The 21,330-nt window shown below is 42.5% G+C and overlaps 1 protein-coding gene across 1 annotated transcript in view; it reads left to right on the forward strand.

The window, feature by feature from the left end:
• Positions 1-21,330, forward strand: part of C8A (complement C8 alpha chain) — a 72,031-nt gene that overhangs the window by 40,888 nt on the left and 9,813 nt on the right. The window contains exon 8 of the mRNA XM_086390190.1: positions 20,941-21,072. Within this exon, the coding sequence (XP_086246316.1) occupies positions 20,941-21,072 (132 nt within the window). The remainder of the gene's footprint in view (positions 1-20,940; positions 21,073-21,330) is intronic.

A 21,330-nucleotide genomic window follows, 5' to 3' on the forward strand; every position in this document is an offset into this window, starting at 1 on the left:
GAGGTATTAATGGCATTTAACTCATATTAATTGTGAGGAATAAGAAAAGTTATCCACAGAAAATATTTAGAGTAATGCTAATGATAATGAGCACTCATTAAGCATCAATTGCTGAAAAAGGTTCTAATCTAGATTCCTTGTGTTCACATCTCATCTCTACCACTGACTGACCATGTGACCCTCAGGCAAGTGCCCTCAGGCAAATGCCTCCCTCTTCCTGCCTGGTTCCTGTTCCCCTAAATGAGACAATGACAGAAGACACTTCATAGGCCTGTTATGAGTATGAAATGAAACAGTCTATGTGATCAGGGCTTCCCTCATAGCTCAGTCGGTAAAGAATATGCCTGCAATGCAGGAGACCTGGCTTCAATTCCTGGGTCGGGAAGATCCCCTGGAGAAGAAGATGTCAACCCACTCCAGTATTCTTGCCTGGAGAATCCCATGGACAGAGGAGCCTGGCAGGCTACAGTCCATGGGGTCGCAAGAGTTGGACACAACTTAGCGACTAAGAGAGAGAAAGAGATGTGATCAGGTGGCCCAGGGCCCGACATATAGTAAGAGTTTAAAAATGGTACTTATTGCTGCACTATGTTGGTGTAGTGACACTATGATGGAAATGGGTGAATTTAATTCAGATGACCGTTATATCTACTACCATGGGCAAGAATCCCTTAAAAGAAAAGGAGGAGCCCTCATGGTCAAGAGTCTGAAATGCAGTGCTTGGGTGCAATCTCAAAAAATGATAGAATGAACTCAGTTTGTTTTCAAGGCAATCCATTCAACATCACAGTGATTCAAGTCTAGGCCCCAACCACTAAAGCTGAAGAAGATGAAGTTAAATGGTTCTATGAAGACTAAAAGCCTTTATAGAACTAACACCAAAAAAAAAAAAAAAGAAGAAGAAGAAGTCCTTTTCATCATAGGGGACTGAAATGCAAAAGTAGAAAGTCAAGAGATATCTGGAGAAACAGGCAAGTTTGGCCTTGGAGTACAAAATGAAGCAGGGTAAAGGCTAACAGAGTTTGCAAAGAGAATGCACTGATCATAGCAAACATCCTCTTCCAGCAACATAAGAGAAGACTCTACAAATGGACATCACCAGTTGGTTAATACCAAGATCAGACTGATTATATTCTTTGCAGCTGAAGATGTAGAAGCTCTTTACAGTCAGCAAAAACAAGACCAGGAGTTGACTGTGGCTCAGATCATGAGCTCCTTATTGCAAAATTCAGACTTAAATTGAAGAAAGTAGGGAAAACCACTAGGCCATTCAGGAATGACCTAAAACAAATCCCTTGTGATTACACAGTGGACATGACAAATAGATTTAAGGGATTAGATCTGATAGACAAAAGTGCCTGAAGAACCATGGACGGAGATTCATAACATTGTACAGGAGGCAGTGACCAAAACCATCCCCAAGAAAAAGAAATGCAATAAGGCAAAATGGTTGTCTGAGGAGGCCTTACAAATAGCTGAGTAAAGAAGAGAAGTGAAAGGCAAAGGAGAAAGGGAAAGATACATCTACCTGAATGTAGAGTTCCAAAGAATAGAAAGGCGAGATAAGAAAGCCTCCTTAAGTGAACAATGCAAAGAAATAGAGGAAAACAATAGAATGGGACAGACCAGAGATCTCTTCAAGAAAATTGGAGATACCAAGGGAACATTTCATGCAAAGATGGGCATAATAAAGTACAGAAATGGTGTGGTCCCAACAGAAGCAGAAGATATTAAGAAGAGGTGGCAAGAATACACAGAAGAACTCTACAAAAAAGGTGTTAATGACCTGGATAACCATAATGGTATAATGACTCATCTAGAGCCAGACATCCTGGAGTGTGAAATCAAGTGGGTCTTACGAAGCAATACTACTAACAAAGCTAGTGGAGGTAATGGAATTCCAGCCAGTTATTTCAAATCCTGAAAGATGCTGTAATGTGCTGCAGTCAATATGCCAGCAAATTTGGAAAACTCAGCATTGCCCACAAGACTGGAAAAGATCAGTTTTCATTCCAATCCCAAAGAAAGGCAATGCCAAAGAATGTTCAAACTACCACACAATTGTGTTCATGTCACATGCTAGCAAGATAATGCTCAAAATCCTTCAAGCTAGGTATCAACAGTACATGAACTGAGAACTTCCAGATGTACAAGTTGGATTTAGAAAAGGCAGAAGAACCAGAGATAAAATTGCCAATATCTGTTGGATCATAGGAAAAGCAAGAGAATTTCAGAAAAAAAAAAACATCTAATTCTGCTTCACTGACTACGCTAAAGCCTTTGGCTGTGTGTATCACAACAAACTGTGGGAAATTCTTAAAGAGATGGGAATACCAGATCACCTTACTTGCCTCCTGAGAAATCTGTATGCAGGTCAAGAAGCAACAGTTAGAACCAGAAATGGAACAACAGACTGGTTCCAAATTGGGAAAAGAGTATGTCAAGGCTGTATATTGTCCCCTTGCTTATTTAACTTACGCAGAGTACATCATGAGAAATGCTGGGCTGGATGAAGCACAAACTGGAATCAAGATTGTGGGGAGAAATACCAATGACCTTAGATGTGCAGATGACACCACCCTAATGGCTGAAAATGAAGAGGAATTACAGAGATTCTGGATGAAGGTGAAAGAGGAGAGTGAAAAAGCTGGCTTAAAACTCAACATTCAAAAAACTTTGATCACGGCATCCAGTTCCATCACTTCATGGCAAATAGAATGGGAAACAATGAAAATAGTGACAGACTTTATTTTCTTGCACTACAAAATCACTGAAGATGGTGACTACAGCCATAAAATTAAATAACTCTTGCTTCTTGGTAGAAAGGCTATGACAAACCTAGACAGCATATTATAAAGCAGAGACATCACTTTGCCAACAAAGCTCCATCTAGTCAAAGCTGTGGTTTTTCCAGTAGTCATGTATGGATATGAGAGCTAGACAATAAAAAACGGTGGACACCAAAGAATCAATGCTTGCAAACTGTGGTGCTGGAGAAGACTCTTGAGAGTCTCTTAGACAGCAAGGAGATCAAACCAGTTGAACCTAAAGGAAATCAACCATGAATTTTCATTGGAAGGACTGATACTGAAGCTCCAATACTTTGGCCACTTGCTGCAAAGTGCCAACTCATTGGAAAAGACCCTGATGCTGGGAAAGATTGAGGGCAGGAGGAGAAGGGGATGACAGAGGATGAGATAGTTGGATGGCATCATTGACTCAATGGACATGAGTTTGGGCAAACTCAGGGAGATAGTGAAGGTCAGGGAAGCCTGGCATGCTGCAGTCCATGGGGTTGCAAAGAATGAGGCATGACTGAGCAACTGAACAACAACAATGTTGGTGTTACTATTACCACATTCATTACTCCCAGCTTTCCAGTTGTTAATTCTACAATCTTAACTATCCTCTCATCTGTAATGTGGGAACAATAAGGCAACCTATCTCATAGGTCTCTGCAATTGGTCAGCTTTGAAACATTGTTCAAATGGAAGAAACATCATTATGCCCAGCCTGCAGTGGCCAACACTTTTGCTGTAAGACTTGGAGTCTTAGCATTCATGCCTCCTTCCCTTACCTGGCCATTTTTTAAAATCAAGGTAATTCATTTCTGTCCCTAGAGCTTCATCCCATTTTGGAGGGACTGCTCCTCCCATTGATCAAGGTCACTTTGAATTCTTTTCACTATCTTTCAAAGTCTTAACAAGCCCAATCAGTGCCTGTGTTCCATCATGCCTCCCTTTGATGGATGCCAGATAACAGTGACACTGGAAATGACCCTTTCAGTGAAAATGCAGTACATTCAGCCCATCACTGATCATCACTCTCCAACTAGGGTCCTTGGGCCAACTGGTCTACTACCTAACACACTGGGTAGAAAAAGCCATAGGGAAAGAAAGTGAAAGTGAAGCCGTTCAGTCATGTCTGACTCTTTGTGACCCTATGGACAGTAACCTGCCAGGCTCCGTGGTCCATGTGATTTTCCAGGCAAGAATACTGGAGTGGGCTGCCATATCCTTCTCCAGGGGATCTTTCCAACCCAGGAATCAAACCCAGGTCTCCTGCATTGCAGGCAGGAGCCACACTGGGTAGAAAAAGCCATAGGCACATGACAAAAATCTCACTAAAGTTGATGTCAATTATAGTTTTACATTCTTTTCCTTTGTCCTCTTTCCTTCTCTTTATTTATTCAATAGCTTTTCATTCAACAAACATATATTAAGCACACAAAATATGGTTAGCACTGTCTAGACACCAACATGGATCCTATTATCTCATATAGCAGGTAATAGGGTTTCTCTGTTATAATCATGTGATTATAGTCAGGGATGATTTATTATAGGGACAACCAGATTGGTTACCACCTATAGTGAATTAACAATTTATTTTTGTTTTCACTGTACTTAGTAATAACTGAAATATTTGGTTCTAACAAAATATATTTAAAATATTCGATTCTAATAAATATATTAACTCCTAAGGTTGGTAAAATACAGTCATTCACATCTGGTATTGAAGATGATCTTCATAACCACTTATAAGGAATAAGTGGTTATGTGAAGCTCTAGGGACAGAAATGAATTTTCTCCCTAATTCTATAGAGAAAGCTTTGGTCTAAAGAGCCCAAGTAATTGGCTCAACATGATTCAATTAGTATTGAATTAAGGTCTTCTGATGTAGAGTTTATATCTTGTCCATGTATTTACCTCCCATCACCCCCTCCCCATTTCTTCACACTCTGTGATTCATTCTGATACTATATTCAAGGGCTTAGACTCTAGTAACAGTGGTAAAATGGCTAAAAGTTACTGAGCATTTCATCACATGGCAGACACTGAATAAGGCATTTAAATGCACTATCTCATCTTATCCTCAGGAAAGACCTGGGAAGAGCATACTATAACACTAATTTACAAATGAAGAACTGAAGCTCAGCAATGTCAAATATCTTGTGCAAGGTCAAGTTTGCCTTGTTATTATGGGTGGAGTCCAAGTTCAGTGTGAGAACCTGTGATATTAATAAACATTCTATAATGCCTCAGAGGTGTTTTACGTAGGGCTTTTCAAACTACAGGCTACAGCCCACTAGCAGATTGTAAGAGAAATTTAGTGAGCCATGACTAGCATTTAATAAAATGAAACAGAATACAGTAGGAAGGAAAACCTCAGCGAGCATCACAGAAAGTATGGTTAAGAACTGCAACTTATTTTAGCTGGCTGTGAATGGGCTGGATCATGATGTCAACTGTATTGCTTACTTTTGGGGGGAGAAGGAAATGGCAGCCCACTCCAGTATTCTTGCCTGGAAAATACCATGGACCGCAGAGCCTGGTAGGCTACCGTCCATGGGTCGCAAAGAGTAGAACACAACTGAGCGACTTCACTTTCACTTTCATACTGTCTTAACCCAGTGTGCTCCGCTGACTGTAGCCACGCATCTAATCACCTTAAATAAAGGAAAAAAACATCACTAGCCATAACAAAGGCACTAGGAAGTATATTAGTTAAGGTTCTCCAATACATACTTTACTTATATAAGTAAAGAGAGTTCTTATAAAATATTGGCTCACACAATGATAGAGCCTGACAAGTCCCAAGATCCATATTTGGCAAGCTGTGGACTTAGGGGAGTTGATGATTTAGTTCCAGCTTGAGTTCAAAGGCTTAAGAATCAGGGGAGCTGATGGTGTAGTCCCAATTTGAAGGTTGGAGGCTTGAGACCCAGAAAGAGCTGATGTCTTAGTTTGAGTGCAAAGGCAAGAAAAAAGCCAATTTTCCAGTTCAAGGCAATTAGGCAGGAAGAATCCTCCCTTTTTTAAAAAGTTTATTTAATTTTAATTGGAGGATAATTACTTTACAATAATGTGTTGGTTTCTGCCATACATCAACACGAGTCAGCCATAGGTATACATATGTTCCTCTTGAACTTCCCTCCCAGCCTCCACCCCATCCCACTCCTCTAGGTTGTCACAGAGCACGAGATTTGAGCTTCTTGCATCACAGAGCAAATTCCCACCGGCAATCTATTTTAAATATGGTAATACATATGATTCAATCCTGCTCTCTCAATTTGTCCCATCCTCCCCTTCCCTGGCTGTATCCACAAGTCTGTTCCTTATGTTTGTGTCTCCTTTATTGCCCTGCAAATAGGTTCACCAATACCCTCTTTCTAGATCCCATATGTAGGCATTAATATACAATGTCTGTTTTCTGACTTACTTTACTCTGTATAATAGGCTCTAGGTTCACCTACCTCATTAGAACGGACTCAAATGTGTTCCTTTTTATAGATGAATAATATTTCATTGCATATATGTACCACAACTTCTTTATCAATTCATCTGTCGATGGACACCTAGGTTGCTTCCATTTCCTAGCTATTGTAAATAGTGCTGTGATGAACACTGGGGTACATGTGTCTATTTCAGTTATGGTTTCCTCAGGGTATATGCCCAGTAGTGGGATTGTTGGGTCATAAGGTAGTTTTATTCCTAGTTTTTTTTTTTTTTTAAGGAATCCATACTGTTTTCCATAGTAGCTGTATCCATTTACATTTCCAACAACAGTACAAGAAGGTTCCCTTTTCCCCACACCCACTCCAGGATTTATTGTTTGTAGATTTTTTGATGATGCCCATTCTGATCCTTGTGAGGTAATACCTCATTGCAGTTTTGATCTGCATTTATTTAATAATGAGGGATGTTAAGCATCTTTGCATGTGTTTATTAGCCATCTCTATGTCTTCTTTGGAAAAATGCCTCTTTAGGTCTTCTGCCCACTTTTTGACTGGGTTGTTTCTTTCTCTGGTATTGAGTTTCATGAGCTGCTTGTATATTTTGGAGATTAATCCTTTGTCAGTTGTTTCATCTACTATTATTTTCTTCCATTCTGAGGGTTGTCTTTTCACCTAGTTTATAGTTTTCTTCACTGTGAAAAAGCTTTTGAGTTTAATTAGGTCCCATTTGTTTATTTTTACTTTTATTTCCATTACTTTAGGAGATGGGTCATAGAGGATCTTGCTGTGATTTATGTCAAGGAATGTTAGGCAGGAAGAATCCTCTCTCACTCAGGGAAGGGTCAGTCTTTTTGTCTGTTCAGGATTTCAAATTGAATGAGGCCCACCCACTTTAGGGAGAGAAATCTGCTTTACTCAAGCTACTGATTTAAATGTTGATCTCATCCAAAAATAGCTCACAGAAACACCCAGAATAACATTTGACCAAATATCTGGACACCCTGGCCCAGTCAAATTGATGCATGCAATTAACCATCACAGGAAGGTAGTCAAAGGGGAAATCTAGAGGCAGATGTTAGTATTAACTGCTGAGACAGGTGTGTAAAGTCTCATGGAATGAAACAGCTTATCCAAATAAAAATGAAAAAAACACAAGCAATCACTGAGTTCTAACTCTGTGGCAGGCAGCATACTGAGTGCTTACATGCATTTCATCCCATTTAAGCTTCCTGGCAATGCTTTGAGCTGTATTTTATGGCTATAGCCATTTTACAAATGATGAAAACAAGGCACTGAAAGATAAATGACACATCCAAGCTGACACCACCAGTTAGAAGCAAAGTGAACTATGAAATGAGGATTTCTAATTCTTGGTTCACTGCTCTGTGATATATCTGGATATTTACTTTGCTTATCTTCTTTTTTTTTAAACTATTAAACCACTTGTGATAACTTTGAAAGTGGTTAAGTGAGGTTTTAAAAATACCCAAGGGCCTTAGAAAGCATCACTATGAACAAAGCTAGTGGAGTTGATGCAATTCCAGTTGAGCTATTTCAAATCCTAAAAGATGGTGCTGTGAAAGTGCTGCACTCAATATGCCAGCAAATTTGGAAAACTCAGCAATGGCCACAGGACTGGAAAAGGTCAGTTTTCATTCCAATCCCAAAGAAAGGCAATGCCAAAGAATGCTCAAACTACCATACAATTGCACTCATCTCACATGTTAGTAAAGTAATGCTCAAAATTCTCCAAGCCAGGCTTTAGCAATACATGAACCATGAACTTCCAGATGTCCAATCTGGTTTTAGAAAAGGCAGAGGAACCAGAGATCAAATTGCCAATATCTGCTGGATCATGGAAAAAGCAAGAGAGTTCCAGAAAAACATCTATTTCTACTTTATTGACTACGCCAAAGCCTTTGACTGTGTAGATCACAATAAACTGTGGAAAATTCTGAAAGAGATGGGAATATCAGACCACCTGACCCGCCTCTTGAGAAACCTATATGCAGGTCAGGAAGCAACAGTTAGAACTGGACATGGAACAACAGATTGGTTCCAAATAGGAAAAGGAGTACGTCAAGGCTGTATATTGTCACCCTGCTTATTTAACTTATATGCAGAGGACATCATGAGAAACGCTGGGCTGGATGAAGCACAAGCTGGAATCAAGATTGCTGGGAGAAATATCAATAACCTCAGATACGCAGATGACACCACCCTTATGGCAGAAAATGAAGAGGAACTAAAAAAGCTCTTGATGAAATGAAAGTAGAGAGTGAAAAAGTTGGCTTAAAGCTCAACATTCAGAAAACGAAGATCATGGCATCTGGTCCCATCACTTCATGGCAAATAGATGGAGAAACAGTGGAAACAGTGGCAGACTTTATTTTTCTGGGCTCCAAAATCACTGCAGATGGTGACTGCAGCCATGAAATTAAAAGATGCTTACTCCTTGGGAGGAAAGTTATGACCAAACTAAACAGCATATTAAAAAGCAGAGACATTACTTTGCCAACAAAGGTCCGTCTAGTCAAGGCTATGGTTTTTCCAGTGGTCATGTATGAACGTGAGAGTTGGACTGTGAAGAAAGCTGAGCACTGAAGAACTGATGCTTCTGAATTGTGGTGTTGGAGAAGACTCTTGAGAGTCCCTTGGACTGCAAGAAGCTGCAACCAGTCCATCCTAAAGGAGATCAGTCCTGGGTGTTCACTGGAAGGACTGATGCTGAAGCTGAAACTCCAGTACTTTGGCCACCTCATGCGAAGAGTTGACTCATTGGAGAAGACTCTGATGCTGGGAGGGATTGGGGACAGGAGGAGAAGGGGATGACAGAGGATGAGATGGCTGGATGGCATCACCAACTCGATGGACATGAGTTGGGTAAACTCCGGGAATTGGTGATGGACAGGGAGGCCTGGTGTGCTGCGACTCATGGGGTCACAAAGAGTCGGACATGACTGAGCAACTCAACTGAAGGGAGTATTATCGGCTTCCCAGGTGGCACTAGTGGTAAAGAACCAGCCTGCCAATGCAGGAGATGTAAGAAACATGGGTTCTATCCTTGAGTTGGGGAGATCCCCTGGAGGAGGGCAGGGAAACCTACTCCAGTATTTTTGCCCAGAGAATCCCATGGACAGAGGATCCTGGTGGGTTCCAGTCCATGGGGTCACAGAAGAGTTGAACACAACTGAAGTGACTTAGCATGCATGCACACGAAGTTGTATTCTACTCGATATCCACTCCTAAGGGCAGTATTAGGTCAGTTTGAACCTTGACTGGGAATTATAACAGAGAATTGTAAAGGGTTAAACTGACCAGCTACTGATGGTCTGTTCTGAAGCTTAGGTACATTCACAGAGCTAGGAACAACCATGGTGTGCTGGCACCCATGACACGCAAATAAGTGAACCTTAAAGACCGGTAGGCCATAAAATGTATCTAAGCTACCAATGGCAGGTAGTTTTAATTGCAAATGCTGCTGGGACTGTTGAGTCGAGGACTGTGACACCAGATAAGGGCTCAGCCAGAAAGAACTGTGGTCAATCAGTGATGTCTATCAGAGTTAGAGACTGACCCATGGTAGAGCTTCAATGTCTTTCTGGCTGGGGTAATTCAGTATCTAATCCCACCAATCCTGGACATCCTCCAGAGCTTTCCTTGCACTCTGGAGAGTCAGGAGTGGATTCCTAAAGGGTCTGAGCAGGGACTGAGAACCTCTGAGCTATGTATTTTCTGTTCCTTTACTAGACTGGGACAAAGGCAGCCCAGATGGTTAAGCTGTATAGGAGGAATAATTGGGGAAGATGGATGTGTAATCTAAGTTTCTCAAATTTTTCATATAGTCCATCACATTTATATATTATTGCTATTTTTTGCTTAGAATTCCCTTTCAGGAAGGTTCTGAGCAGAGCATTTTTCCCTTCTTAAGAGGCAGGAAACAATCTCCAAGGAAAACTCTTCTCATAATCCAATCTCCATCCATTCAGCAATCTATCTACTCATCTAGTAAATATTCAGAGAGAAGCCATGATTTCCAGAGATATGGGGTAAAACACACAGATCTCCATCCTGGAGAAATATGTAGTCAGTTGGAGGCTAAGAATAATACACTGTGATAAGTGCTTGAATAGAAAAAAATTCAGTAGAAGTACAAAGGAGGGAGCAACCCACCCTTTCTTCCACTCCCATCTTCTAGACTCCAGAGGCACTCAAATCTGGTCTTCTGAAGTTAGTTGGAGTAGGAGTGTGCCTGGTGGAACATGTAGCTAGATCTTCCTAAGAGGAGAGAGTTGCATGGGAGTGGCTGAAGCAGCAAGGGGTGAAAATGAGCTACAGGAGACGAGTGATTCACCCCAAGGCCAGACTCTCTGTGGAGGGCTTGCCCCTGAGGCCAGTGCATACATGAGAACAATCCAGAGTTTAGGTTATTGCAGGAGGAGTGATGATGTATCAGTAACCTGGAAATGTAGTCAGTGTTGCTTCCAGGAAGCCACAGAGAGGATGACAAGTTACAGAACAGCAAGCTGCTGGAGCCATGCAAGGGTGAACATTGAGACAGGAGGGTCCCTGCCCTGGACAAGGGAGCATGCACTCAGCTCTCCATAGCTCCCCCTGGGTCTATGTTGTACTGAGCTACTTGCTGGTCCCTTGACTTAATCACACTTTCTGCTTGGTGCTGTTCCTTCCACCTGGGACTCTGTTCCCCTCCCCTCCTTCAGTCTTCATCACCTGGCTAATGCTTACTCACCCTTGGTCTCTGCTCACACAGGATTTTCCAGGCAGCCTTTCCATCTCCCTGGCTCTGGGTTGGAAGCCTGTCTTAAGTACTTCAATGCACCCAGGACATAGCTCTATGTATATCACACTACTACAACCACCTGCCTCTATAGTGCGTCTTGGGAATGATGTGTCCCTGGAATTTTTCCCATAGGCTGAGGCTGATTCACATTAGAGACTCAGTGTCTTTCTAGCAGGGCTGGTTCAGAATCTAAACCCATAGATGCTGGGCACCCTCTAGAGCTTCTCTTATACTCTGAAGAGTCAGAGGTGAATCCCTACAGAGACTGAGTGGGATTGAACAGTGAGGATGGTGAGCTGGGCAGGAACCTGATTGCGAAGGGTCTTGTACTTATGGCTAAGTAGTCTGGGTTGGCCCAAAAGGTCTTTCACTGTGTTTGCTAACCAACCAATCATCTTGAACAGAGAGGCACTAGATTCTAACAAGCTCCGGGCTTTATCCTCAGTTACCATGACAACCAGGCTTCACAGTGATGGATGGTATTGATTGACTGACAGACTCCCGGTGTCTTGGCTCTGTCCCCACCCCGCTTAAGTCATTTACATACACATGGAATTGAGACCATTAGCTCCATCCTCCTGAATTTATCCTGATTTTGACTTTCTACCTCTATCACTGAAAACAGTCTCAGCCCAAAAGGAAGGTGATGATGATGTCAAAATTACACCCAGGGCCATCCTTAGCTCCCCCTCCCCCAAGTATGTGGCAAGGAGAAAATGGGCTCTGGACACAGATCTTGGGTCAATCCCTGATCTACTATTTATTTATTGTATCATTTTGGGCAAGTGGCTGAAACCATCTAAGCCTTGAGTTGCTCATCTATAAAATGGGAAAAGGTGTACCTCCTGTGGAATGATCTGTGCATATTAAATAATGCCTGGAAAATTTTTGCCCAGCACATAATGTGGATGTTCCATCTTCTTCATTCATTCCATCTCAGTTTATAGTACAGCTAACACTACAGAGAAGTTGATTAAGAAAACAGGTGTTCAAAAACTCTTCAGCTTCCCTTAGTCTCTGATTTTTCCAGTTCAGAATCAGGAACCAACAGCACAGCCTGTGTATGGTGTGGCATTTCTGGCAGCAGTAATAATAGTAATTCTCGACCATTTTGGCTACTTTCAAGCCAGGAACTATCTGAAGAACTGTACGTGGCATGGATTAACTCATTTAACCCTTAACTATCTGAAGCACTGTACATGGCATGGATTAACTCATTTAACCCTTAGGGCCACCCTGTGAGACAGAGAATGTTCTAATCTCCATGCTATAGATAACTGTGATATAGAGAGGTCCAGATAGTCAGTGTGCATAGAGATTCTGGCTCAATCAGTCTCCACTTCAGTGCCTGGCCCTCAGCTATCCTCCAGCCTCTCGTTATGACCACACTCATCTAGTGGGCCAGAGTTTCTGACGGTAGCCTCTCATCAGGCAGAGGAGTATAAGAGATCACAGCCCCCAGATTAGCCATTGGAAGCACAGATTCCTTTTCTGAGCTGCTTTGTGGAATGAGGGGGTCATGGAATGAAAGTCTTGGTGAGGCCACTGCTGCTCATGCCCCATCATGAATGTTTCCTGCAGAGTAAGACTGCCTTGATGAGATGGAGTGGGCCCTGAATGCATCAAACCCTGATTCTTGGGCTTATTAGTCATAGATCTTAAGGCAAGTTACCTAATAACCACAGCAAAAACTAACAAAATTTGTTGAACACTTAATTGTACCAGACACTGCTTTTAGAGACTCATGTATAGAATCCATTTTCATCTCCGTTTTCAAATCGGCAACATGAGGCACAGAGAGGCTCAGTCATTCACCCAAAGCCACACTCCCAGGTATGGGCAGAACTCTGCCTCCTCAGTTCACACACTTAACCCCCACAGTTACTGCCTTTTCCCACCCTAGTTTGCCTGTAAAAAGAGCAAAGCCTCCTGGTCCCATAAGATTGTTTTGAGGCTCTGATAAGATAATGCTGATGAAAGAGCTTTATAAAATACCAACTCAGTCAAACAGGAGATATTAAAAAGATGCAATTTGTATCATCAACCAAAAGAAGACCGGTGACTTGTCAAAGATTTTAGAGGTATTGTCTAGATAGGTTGGAATTAGTGCATCCCTGGGCACTTCTGGGGCCTGTCACATGCTAAGTCTTGAAAACCCCAGAGATGACATTGTAAGTTTGCAGAATAATTGGAAAAACAGATCAAGAAATTGACAATTGCCAAAGGGCGCCAAATACTATGCTATAGGGAGGCAGGGGGATACCATGATGGACACATAGGGATGCCGTGGGGACACAGATACAGGGCCTTTGGGGGTAAGGGAAAGCTTCCTCGAGCTGAGTGGGAGGAACTCAGTGAAGGAAGGGAGGGGACTTTTATAGGGAACAGCACATGCCAGGGCACAGAGTTACGGGCGCTCTTGTTCTCAGGTAGTTGGGAAGAAGCATGCATTTTAATGGATACGCAGAAGCACAGAAGGGGCAAGGAAGTTAGCCAACACTTCCCGGCCCATCCAGCCACACACTAAACAATCATCTTTTCCAATGTTACGGCATGAAATAGACTACACGATTCTTCCTTTCCTTTCTGAGGCTGTCTTTAGGAGCAACCAATGTAGCAAAGCAACATAACACATAAATCACAGCCACCTGAGTGGCATTTGTTTGTTGCATAGAGATAAATAATGCATCGCACCTGCTGTTTTCCACCCGATGCTTTTCATCTGAGGAATGACAGAGACTTGCTGCTTCTGGCACCTCAGAAGTCAGGCTGCCTGGTTCTGCCTCAGAGCCGTGTGGGTGCAGCATCTCCACATGGAGATGTGAGGTGTGAGGAGAGCTCTCACACCTGCACACAGTCCAGACCAGGTGGAAAACAAGGAGCAGACACGGTGGCCGGAGACGCATCTCCTGGCTCCTGGCCTCCCTGGCGGGCACAACAGCTCCTCTAGGGACCAGATGAGAGTGTGGAGGACCCCAGGGGTCTCCCAGCACTTCCTGGACTGATCTGCATCTCCCTTTCTTCCACTCTTGAGTTTAGACCATGTTGGCCTCTCTGAGCAGAATCTTGCTGCCAGGGTCCCCAGGCCTTCTCGTGCCCACCCTCTCCTCTCAACGTCCTCCTCACAATCTGGTTAATCCCCACTCATCCTTTCACACTTGCCTCCGGTACCCTTCCTTTTATATCTGTGCATTTGTTGCCTTCTTTCAAAGTCCTCACCACACAGTACAAGAACTGTCAGCTTACCCGTCCATGTCTCTACACCTGGCTGTGAGCATACAGAGAGCAAACACTCCCCTTAACCTGTATTTCCAGATGCCTGGCACACAATAAGAAATTACTAAGGACATAATGAAGTTATCCCAAATGTTCCTCAAGTGTTCTGGTATGTTCTTAAAGTTTCAGAATCTTGACTTTAGAGGAGCTCTTAAGAGACTACTTGTCAATACTTCAAACCCTTCTACTGACAAGCACACAGCTAGCTTCTGCTTGGCACCCTCCAGATGTGGGGAGCTCACTGCCTCACGAAGCAATGATCTCCTTGGCCTCTGAGTGCTGCAGCGATTTACCTTACATTGAGTCTCAAACTCTCTCTCTGTAGCATCTGCCCTTTTGGTCCTAGTTCTTGCCCTTGTAGCCCCACCAACAAGCCATTAATTCCTTTTCCTTAAGACAACCCTCTGGGAAGTTAAGTCTAGTTCTCTGAGAGAGAAATCTCTCCTTCGTCATTCCGATAAACATCCCTCATCACCATCAGTTCAGTTCGGTTCAGTCGCTCAGTTGTGTCCAACTATTTGCAACCTCGTGGACTGCAGCACACCAGGCTTCCCTGTCCATCACCAACCCCTAGAGTTTACCCAAACTCATGTCCATTGAGTCAGTGATGCTATCCAACCATCTCATCCTGTCGTCCCCTTCTCCTCTCACCCTCAATGTTTCCCAGCATCAGGGTCTTTCCCAAGGAGTCAGTTCTTCCCATCAGGTGGCCAAAGTATTGGAGTTTCAGCTTCAACATCAGTCCTTCCAAGGAACACCCAGGACTGATTTCCTTTAGGATGGACTGGTTGGATCTTCTTGCAATCCAAGGGACTCTCAAGAGTCTTCTCCAACACCATAGTTCAAAAGCATCCATTCTTAGGTGGTCAGCTTTCTTTATAGTGCAACTCTCACATCCATACATAACTACTGGAAAGACAATAGCCTTGACTAGTGGACCTTTGTTGACAAAGTAATGTCTCTGCTTCTTAATACGCTGTTTAGGTTGGTCATAACTTTCCTCCCAAGGAGTAAGTGCCTTTTTATTTCATGACGGCAGTCACCATCTGCAGAGATTTTGGAGCCCCAAAAAACAAAGTCTGCCACTGTTTCCACTGTTTCTCCATCTGTTTGCGATGATGTGATGGGACCAGATACCATGATCTTTGTTTTCTGAATGTTGAGCTTTAAGTCAACTTTTTCCATTCTCCTCTTTTACTTTCACCAAGAGGCTCTTTAGTTCTTCTTCACTTTCTGCCATAAGGGTGGTGTCATCTGCATATCTGAAGTTGTTGATATTTCTCACAGCAATCTTGATTCCAGCTTGTTCTTCATCCAGCCCAGTGTTTCTCATGATGTACTCTGCATAGAAGTTAAATAAGCATGATGATAATATACAGCCTTGACGTATTCCTTTCCCTATTTGGAACCAGTCTGTTGTTCCATGTCCAGTTCTAACTGTTGCTTCCTGACCTGCATACAGATTTCTCAAGAGGCAGGTTAGGTAGTCTGGTAGCCCCATCTCTTTCAGGATTTTCCACAGTTTATTGCAATCCATACAGTCAAAGGCTTTGGCATAGTCAATAAAGCAGAAATAAATGTTTTTCTGGAACTCTCTTGCTTTTTTGATGATCCAACGGATGTTGGCAATTTTATCTTTGGTTCCTCTGCCTTTTCTAAAAGCAGCTTGAACATCTGGAAGTTCACATCACCTTAAACATTCCCAAAAGGACCAAGCTTTGGATATCTTCAACCTTATGCTTCTTCTTACCCAGTCATTCCCCAGCTTCTTTTTTTATCTTATTGTGGTAAGAACACTTGACACATGATTTACTCTTGTAACCAATGTTTTAGCATACAATACAGAATTCTTCACTCTAAGGACAGAGTGGAACAACAGGAACTCCAGAACTTATTCATCTAGGGTAACTGAGAGTTTATGCCTCATCACCCTCTCCCTCTGGAGAAGGCAATGGCCACCCACTCCAGTACTCTTGCCTGGAAAATCTCATGGACAGAGGAGCTTGGTGGGCTGCACTCCATGGGGTCGCAAAGAGTCAGACACGACTGAGCGACTTCACTTTCACTTTTCACTTTCATGCGTTAGAGAAGGAAATGGCAACCCACTCCAGTCTTCTTGCCTAGAGAATCCCAGGGATGGCAGAGCCTGGTGGGCTGCCATCTATGGAGTCACACAGAGTCAGACACGACTGAAGTGACTTAGCAGCATCACCCTCTCCCTCTGCCTCTGGTAAACACAATTCTGTGCTCTGTTTCTGTGAGTTTGACCGCTATACATACTTCACACTAAGTAGAATCATGCAGTTCTGGTCTTTCTGTGACCGGCTTCTTAGCATAACGTCCTCAGGGTTCAGCCATGGTGTTGCACACAGCAGGATTTCCTTTTTTTCAAAGGCTGCATGGTGTCCAGTGAATGTCTCATTTTCTTATTTCCTTTGAAAAGTGTGGCTCCCAAAACGTGGCTCCAGGTTCTGGGTTTCTCTAACCTGTGCAGAAGGAGTGAGGTTATCACTGCCTTTCCTCTATTGATTATAATTTTCACTTGGCATCACTGCCCTACTGAGCTGGAAGTTATCTAACACGCTTAGGCCTTTTCTCTGGTTCTCCTGCTAAGCTGACTCTATCCCTTACTGTGCTTGTGTACTTGGTATTTTATCTCCGGGACAGGATCTTGTAACTTTCCAGTCTGAATCTCACTTCTCGTGCTTGGTCTTTCTGTCTGTTCATCAGCCTTTTGAGGGCTTTTTGGATCCTGGTTCATTTTCTAGTTCCTTCTGCCTGGGCAGATACAATGAGCCTGGCTGCTAGGTCCTTATTTAAGGGATTAACTAGGACAGGGCGGAGGCCAGCTTGCTGTGACAGGTCACCGGAGGTTCTCTGTAGGACGAGGGTACTTAATATCTGATCCCAGATGCACTGCATAGGTTTCATACGAGATACTCGTTTAAAATATCATTTGCTGATTACTCTGAAATACAGAATCAGAATCGAGAGAAGTGGAGACCTGGAACCTGTTTTTAATAAGCACTCCAGAAGATCTCACTATGTACCCAGGTTCAGCAAACATCAACTCCAATTCACTGAGTTCAAAAGCCCAAAGCAAATGCCAGTTTGATGTGGTCCAGAGCTGACATCTAAGGAGTCAGGCTGCTGAGGTGGGGTGGAGCCCCAGCAGAGCACCACCTGGTCCTGCAGTCTGTCCACCCACGCCATGCGCCCATCTGGGCAAGCGTTACTCAATCGTGCTGGACATATTTCTGCTCTTCCCCTCACCCCCTCCTCTGCTCTTTGCATCTGTCACTCTGGCTTTGTGTCTTAGCTTCGATACCAGCCTCAAGTCCTGGATTTGGGCATCACATTTGACCTCCCCTGGCCCCTATCCCAGCTTACTGGTCTTGGTTTTCCATGGGTGCTCTCTAGACAGCTCTGACTTGCAGTCCCCATGACTTCTGGCAAGAGACTCCTCTTCTAGTCCTGGTGTATCGAAATGAGCAACTCTCAGATCCAAGTGAGTCTTCACTGACTATATGGCCCACATCTGCTAGCTTCTCAAGGCCAGGACCTTACTCGTTCAGATTGGCATCATATTTATATCAGTTTTATCCTCAGAGTGTCTACCTTGTCCAACATACAGTATGCCTGGGATGGTAATAGTAGATGCTTACTAAAATTTTCAGCAGACTTTATTCTGATGAAATAACTGGAATTAGTGAAAGTACCACTAATTCTTCTAAGCACGACAGACATGTTTGAATCTCAGCTCCACTGTTCTTTTTAACTATGTTGTCTTAGGCAAGACAATTAACCTTTATGAACCAAGCATGTCACAGCTAAACATGAGACATGTCAGGTAGGTGACTAAGGATACTTTTAGCCCTCACGCTGTGTGGTTCTTAAGTTGCAGACCTCCCCTTGCTGGCTGGTACCCTCCTTCAGGGTCCTCAGGAGGCAATTCTTTGCAATCAAGCCTTACTGTAGAATTTGCTTCTCCCAGAAGTGCCTGGCAAGCTGTCAGCAGACCCTTCGTGAGCATAATCACTGCACAGGCATCCCCCAGCCCCCACTAATCAGCCCGTCCTGTCACTTCACTCAGCAGCACTCCACCACTCACCTAAGTAATCACTCTGGCTTCTGCCCATGAATTCCTTTCATCCACTTTTGTTTATCACTGTTGAAGCAGTTTTTAATCCAAACAATTAAATATGCTAAATCTTCCTCAATTAGTAGTGCATTAAAAATTAAAAGTACTTGAATGGAAATGGCAGAAGAAGCCGTTCGCTTGGTGTTGAGTGGTAGTGCTTAAAGGATCCCTTCTCCCAGAAACTCTCAGCTCAGAGTTATTCAGAAACCACTGTGCACAGAGGCTCAGAGGGCCTCGGCCAAGAGAGGCCTGGGGATGAGCAAGTCTAACTCCTTCTCTCCATACATGGGAAACTGAGACCCCGTGAGATTGGGGACCTTTTCTAAGTTCATACAGGGTGTCAGGGACTGGGATGTGTTTTGTTTCACTTAAAAAAAAATAAAATGTGTATATATTTAAAGTATACAGTATAATGATTATATATATATATATATATAATATGAAGTGATTATTACAGTCAAGCTAATTAACACGTATTCTCCTCACATAGTCAGGTGTGTGTGTGTGTGTGTGATAAGATGATAAGAGTACTCGCAATCTACTCCCTTTGCAAATTTCCAGTTTTCAATATAGTATTATTAACTAGAGTCGCCAGGCTGTATATTAGCCCTCTAGGTTTATTTCTCCAACACAACTGCAACCTCGTGCAGAATCTCCCCTTTTGCCAACCACCTCCTTGTCCTGGGAAACCACCACTCTACTCTCTGCTTCAATATATGTGACTTTTGTAGAGCTCATGTATAAGTACGATTGTAAAGTTTTTTTTCTTTTTGTGTAAGACTTATTTCATTTAGTACAATGTCCTCTAGTTTCATCCACATTGTCCCAAATTTCTTTACATTTTAAGGTAGGATCTCTTTATATGGGATATATCTATAGGGTGTGTGTGTGTATATATATATATGTCATACATATATATACACATATATATGGGCTATATAGAGGATATACATATGTATACAGTTTTTAATATATAATAATTACATATAATATATATTATAATTATATTATATATACTAATACATATAATTATGTATCATACATTATTTATATGTAAGTATATAACTTATAATTTATATAATTATAATGATTATATATGTTATAATTATAATGATTATATATGTTATAATTATATACAACTATTTGATCATTATTAATTATATAATATGTATATAATTATTCTATATGATTTCTTTGTCCATTCATCTAAGTGACTGGGATTTGAATTCATGATTCCTGGCTTCTAAGATTCTTTCCAGCAGAAGCTGTTACGAAACAATTCTTGGCATTCATTTTCATTCATCAATCATTTATCCTAAGAGTATTTATGGAGATCCTCCTCCATGGCAGACTGACAGAGCGGTAAATAAGATGTCAGTGCTTGACCTCATGGAGTTTAGTTTCATGGGAATGCCAGCAAGTAAACTTGCTGCCCAAAACTCTCTTGAAAATATTGAATCTAATCTTTAGTTTAACTGAATTACAACCTAAATGATCTTTCCTTTTTGATTGCCAGGATAATACACTGACTAGTTATAATTATTTATAGTTGCAGTGAAAAGCAATGATGTGCTGAAAATACAAACTCCGGTTCACAGGCTTCAGAAGACTTTAGCTACAGAGGAAGTTGAACCTTGTAGCAATGGTCAATATCTTGCTCCCGTCTGCTTTTCTAGCCTTATCTTGCCAGTTGACCAAGGGTTGGAAACCCCAATCTGTTCACCTACAGGCTGTGGGATTTGGGGCAAATTCCCTTTGAGAATTATGTTCTTCATTTGCAAAATGCAGATTCCTCAGCAGCTCCTCAGATATAGACAGAGGCAGCTAATGTGGGCCTCACAGTTCTCCTGGGGTCAGAGGTCAGGCAGCCTCCCCATGGAGATCTATCAATCTTCTGACACCTAGCCTCTCTGAGGGGCAAAGAGCACCTGGGCAAAAAGAATCAGGACACAAATGATTATTCAGGCCCGAACAAAGCACATGAGTATCTCTGAAGAAAGAGGGATGTGTTCTGATTCAAAAGTGCTTCACGGAAGAAATGGTGTTTAAATTGGAGCTCGTGTGGACTTCAGAATGACAGTGAAAAAGGAGAGAGGAAGGGGCAACATATGCAAGATTGGTGCCAATCATGGGCCAGGCACTGCACTAGGCACAGGGGTAAAGGAGATGGATCAGACAGAATCAGCTGCTCAAGGAGGCCCCGTGGAGAATGTGCAAAGGAAAAGGCACAAGCGCTTTTGACCAACTAGCACGTGCAATCCATAGTCCTTCTTATTTCAGGAATATTTGCACTGGGACCGTAGAGAAGAAAACACTGAAACTCAGGTAAAGAACAGGGATTTCAACCCAGATCTCATAGACTCTAAAATAGAAGCTAGTTTTCACTACTGTGAGCTGGTGAGCCATGAACTACTATTATGAGCTGGTTGTATATATTCACTGTCTTTTGTGTCTTAGCATTCTGTGTTTCTCTGCTTCCTGTTGCAGGTGTTACCAGCGCTGAAATCCAGAAATGCTTTGGAGTCTCTTTGGGCATTGAGTATGAGTATTCAGAGGCGATACAAATTAAAGGAAGTTCATCATTAGGACCCTGTAAAAAATCTGGAGATGGCAAACTAAGCAAGTATTAATAATGGGCTTCCCCCCAAAGAAGCCAGATTCCCCCTTGGACACCTAATCGAGGCATATATATTCTCCTTCCCAATTGATTCCATTTCAGTCGATGGTCTCACTGTGTGTCTGTTGTATACCCCAAACCAATGACCTGTAGTGACCCTATTTTGAATCCCAACATGGGCTGAGATCACCTTAGAAATGTCTGACTTCCTATTTGTACAACGTCCTAGATTTCAAGCACCAGACAAAGATCTGAGTAAG

This window comes from Bos grunniens, chromosome 3 (genome assembly GCF_055505025.1).
Source record: "Bos grunniens cultivar Pamir isolate PY7600 chromosome 3, Bosgru_T2T1.0, whole genome shotgun sequence".
Taxonomy (NCBI): Eukaryota; Metazoa; Chordata; class Mammalia; order Artiodactyla; family Bovidae; genus Bos; species Bos grunniens.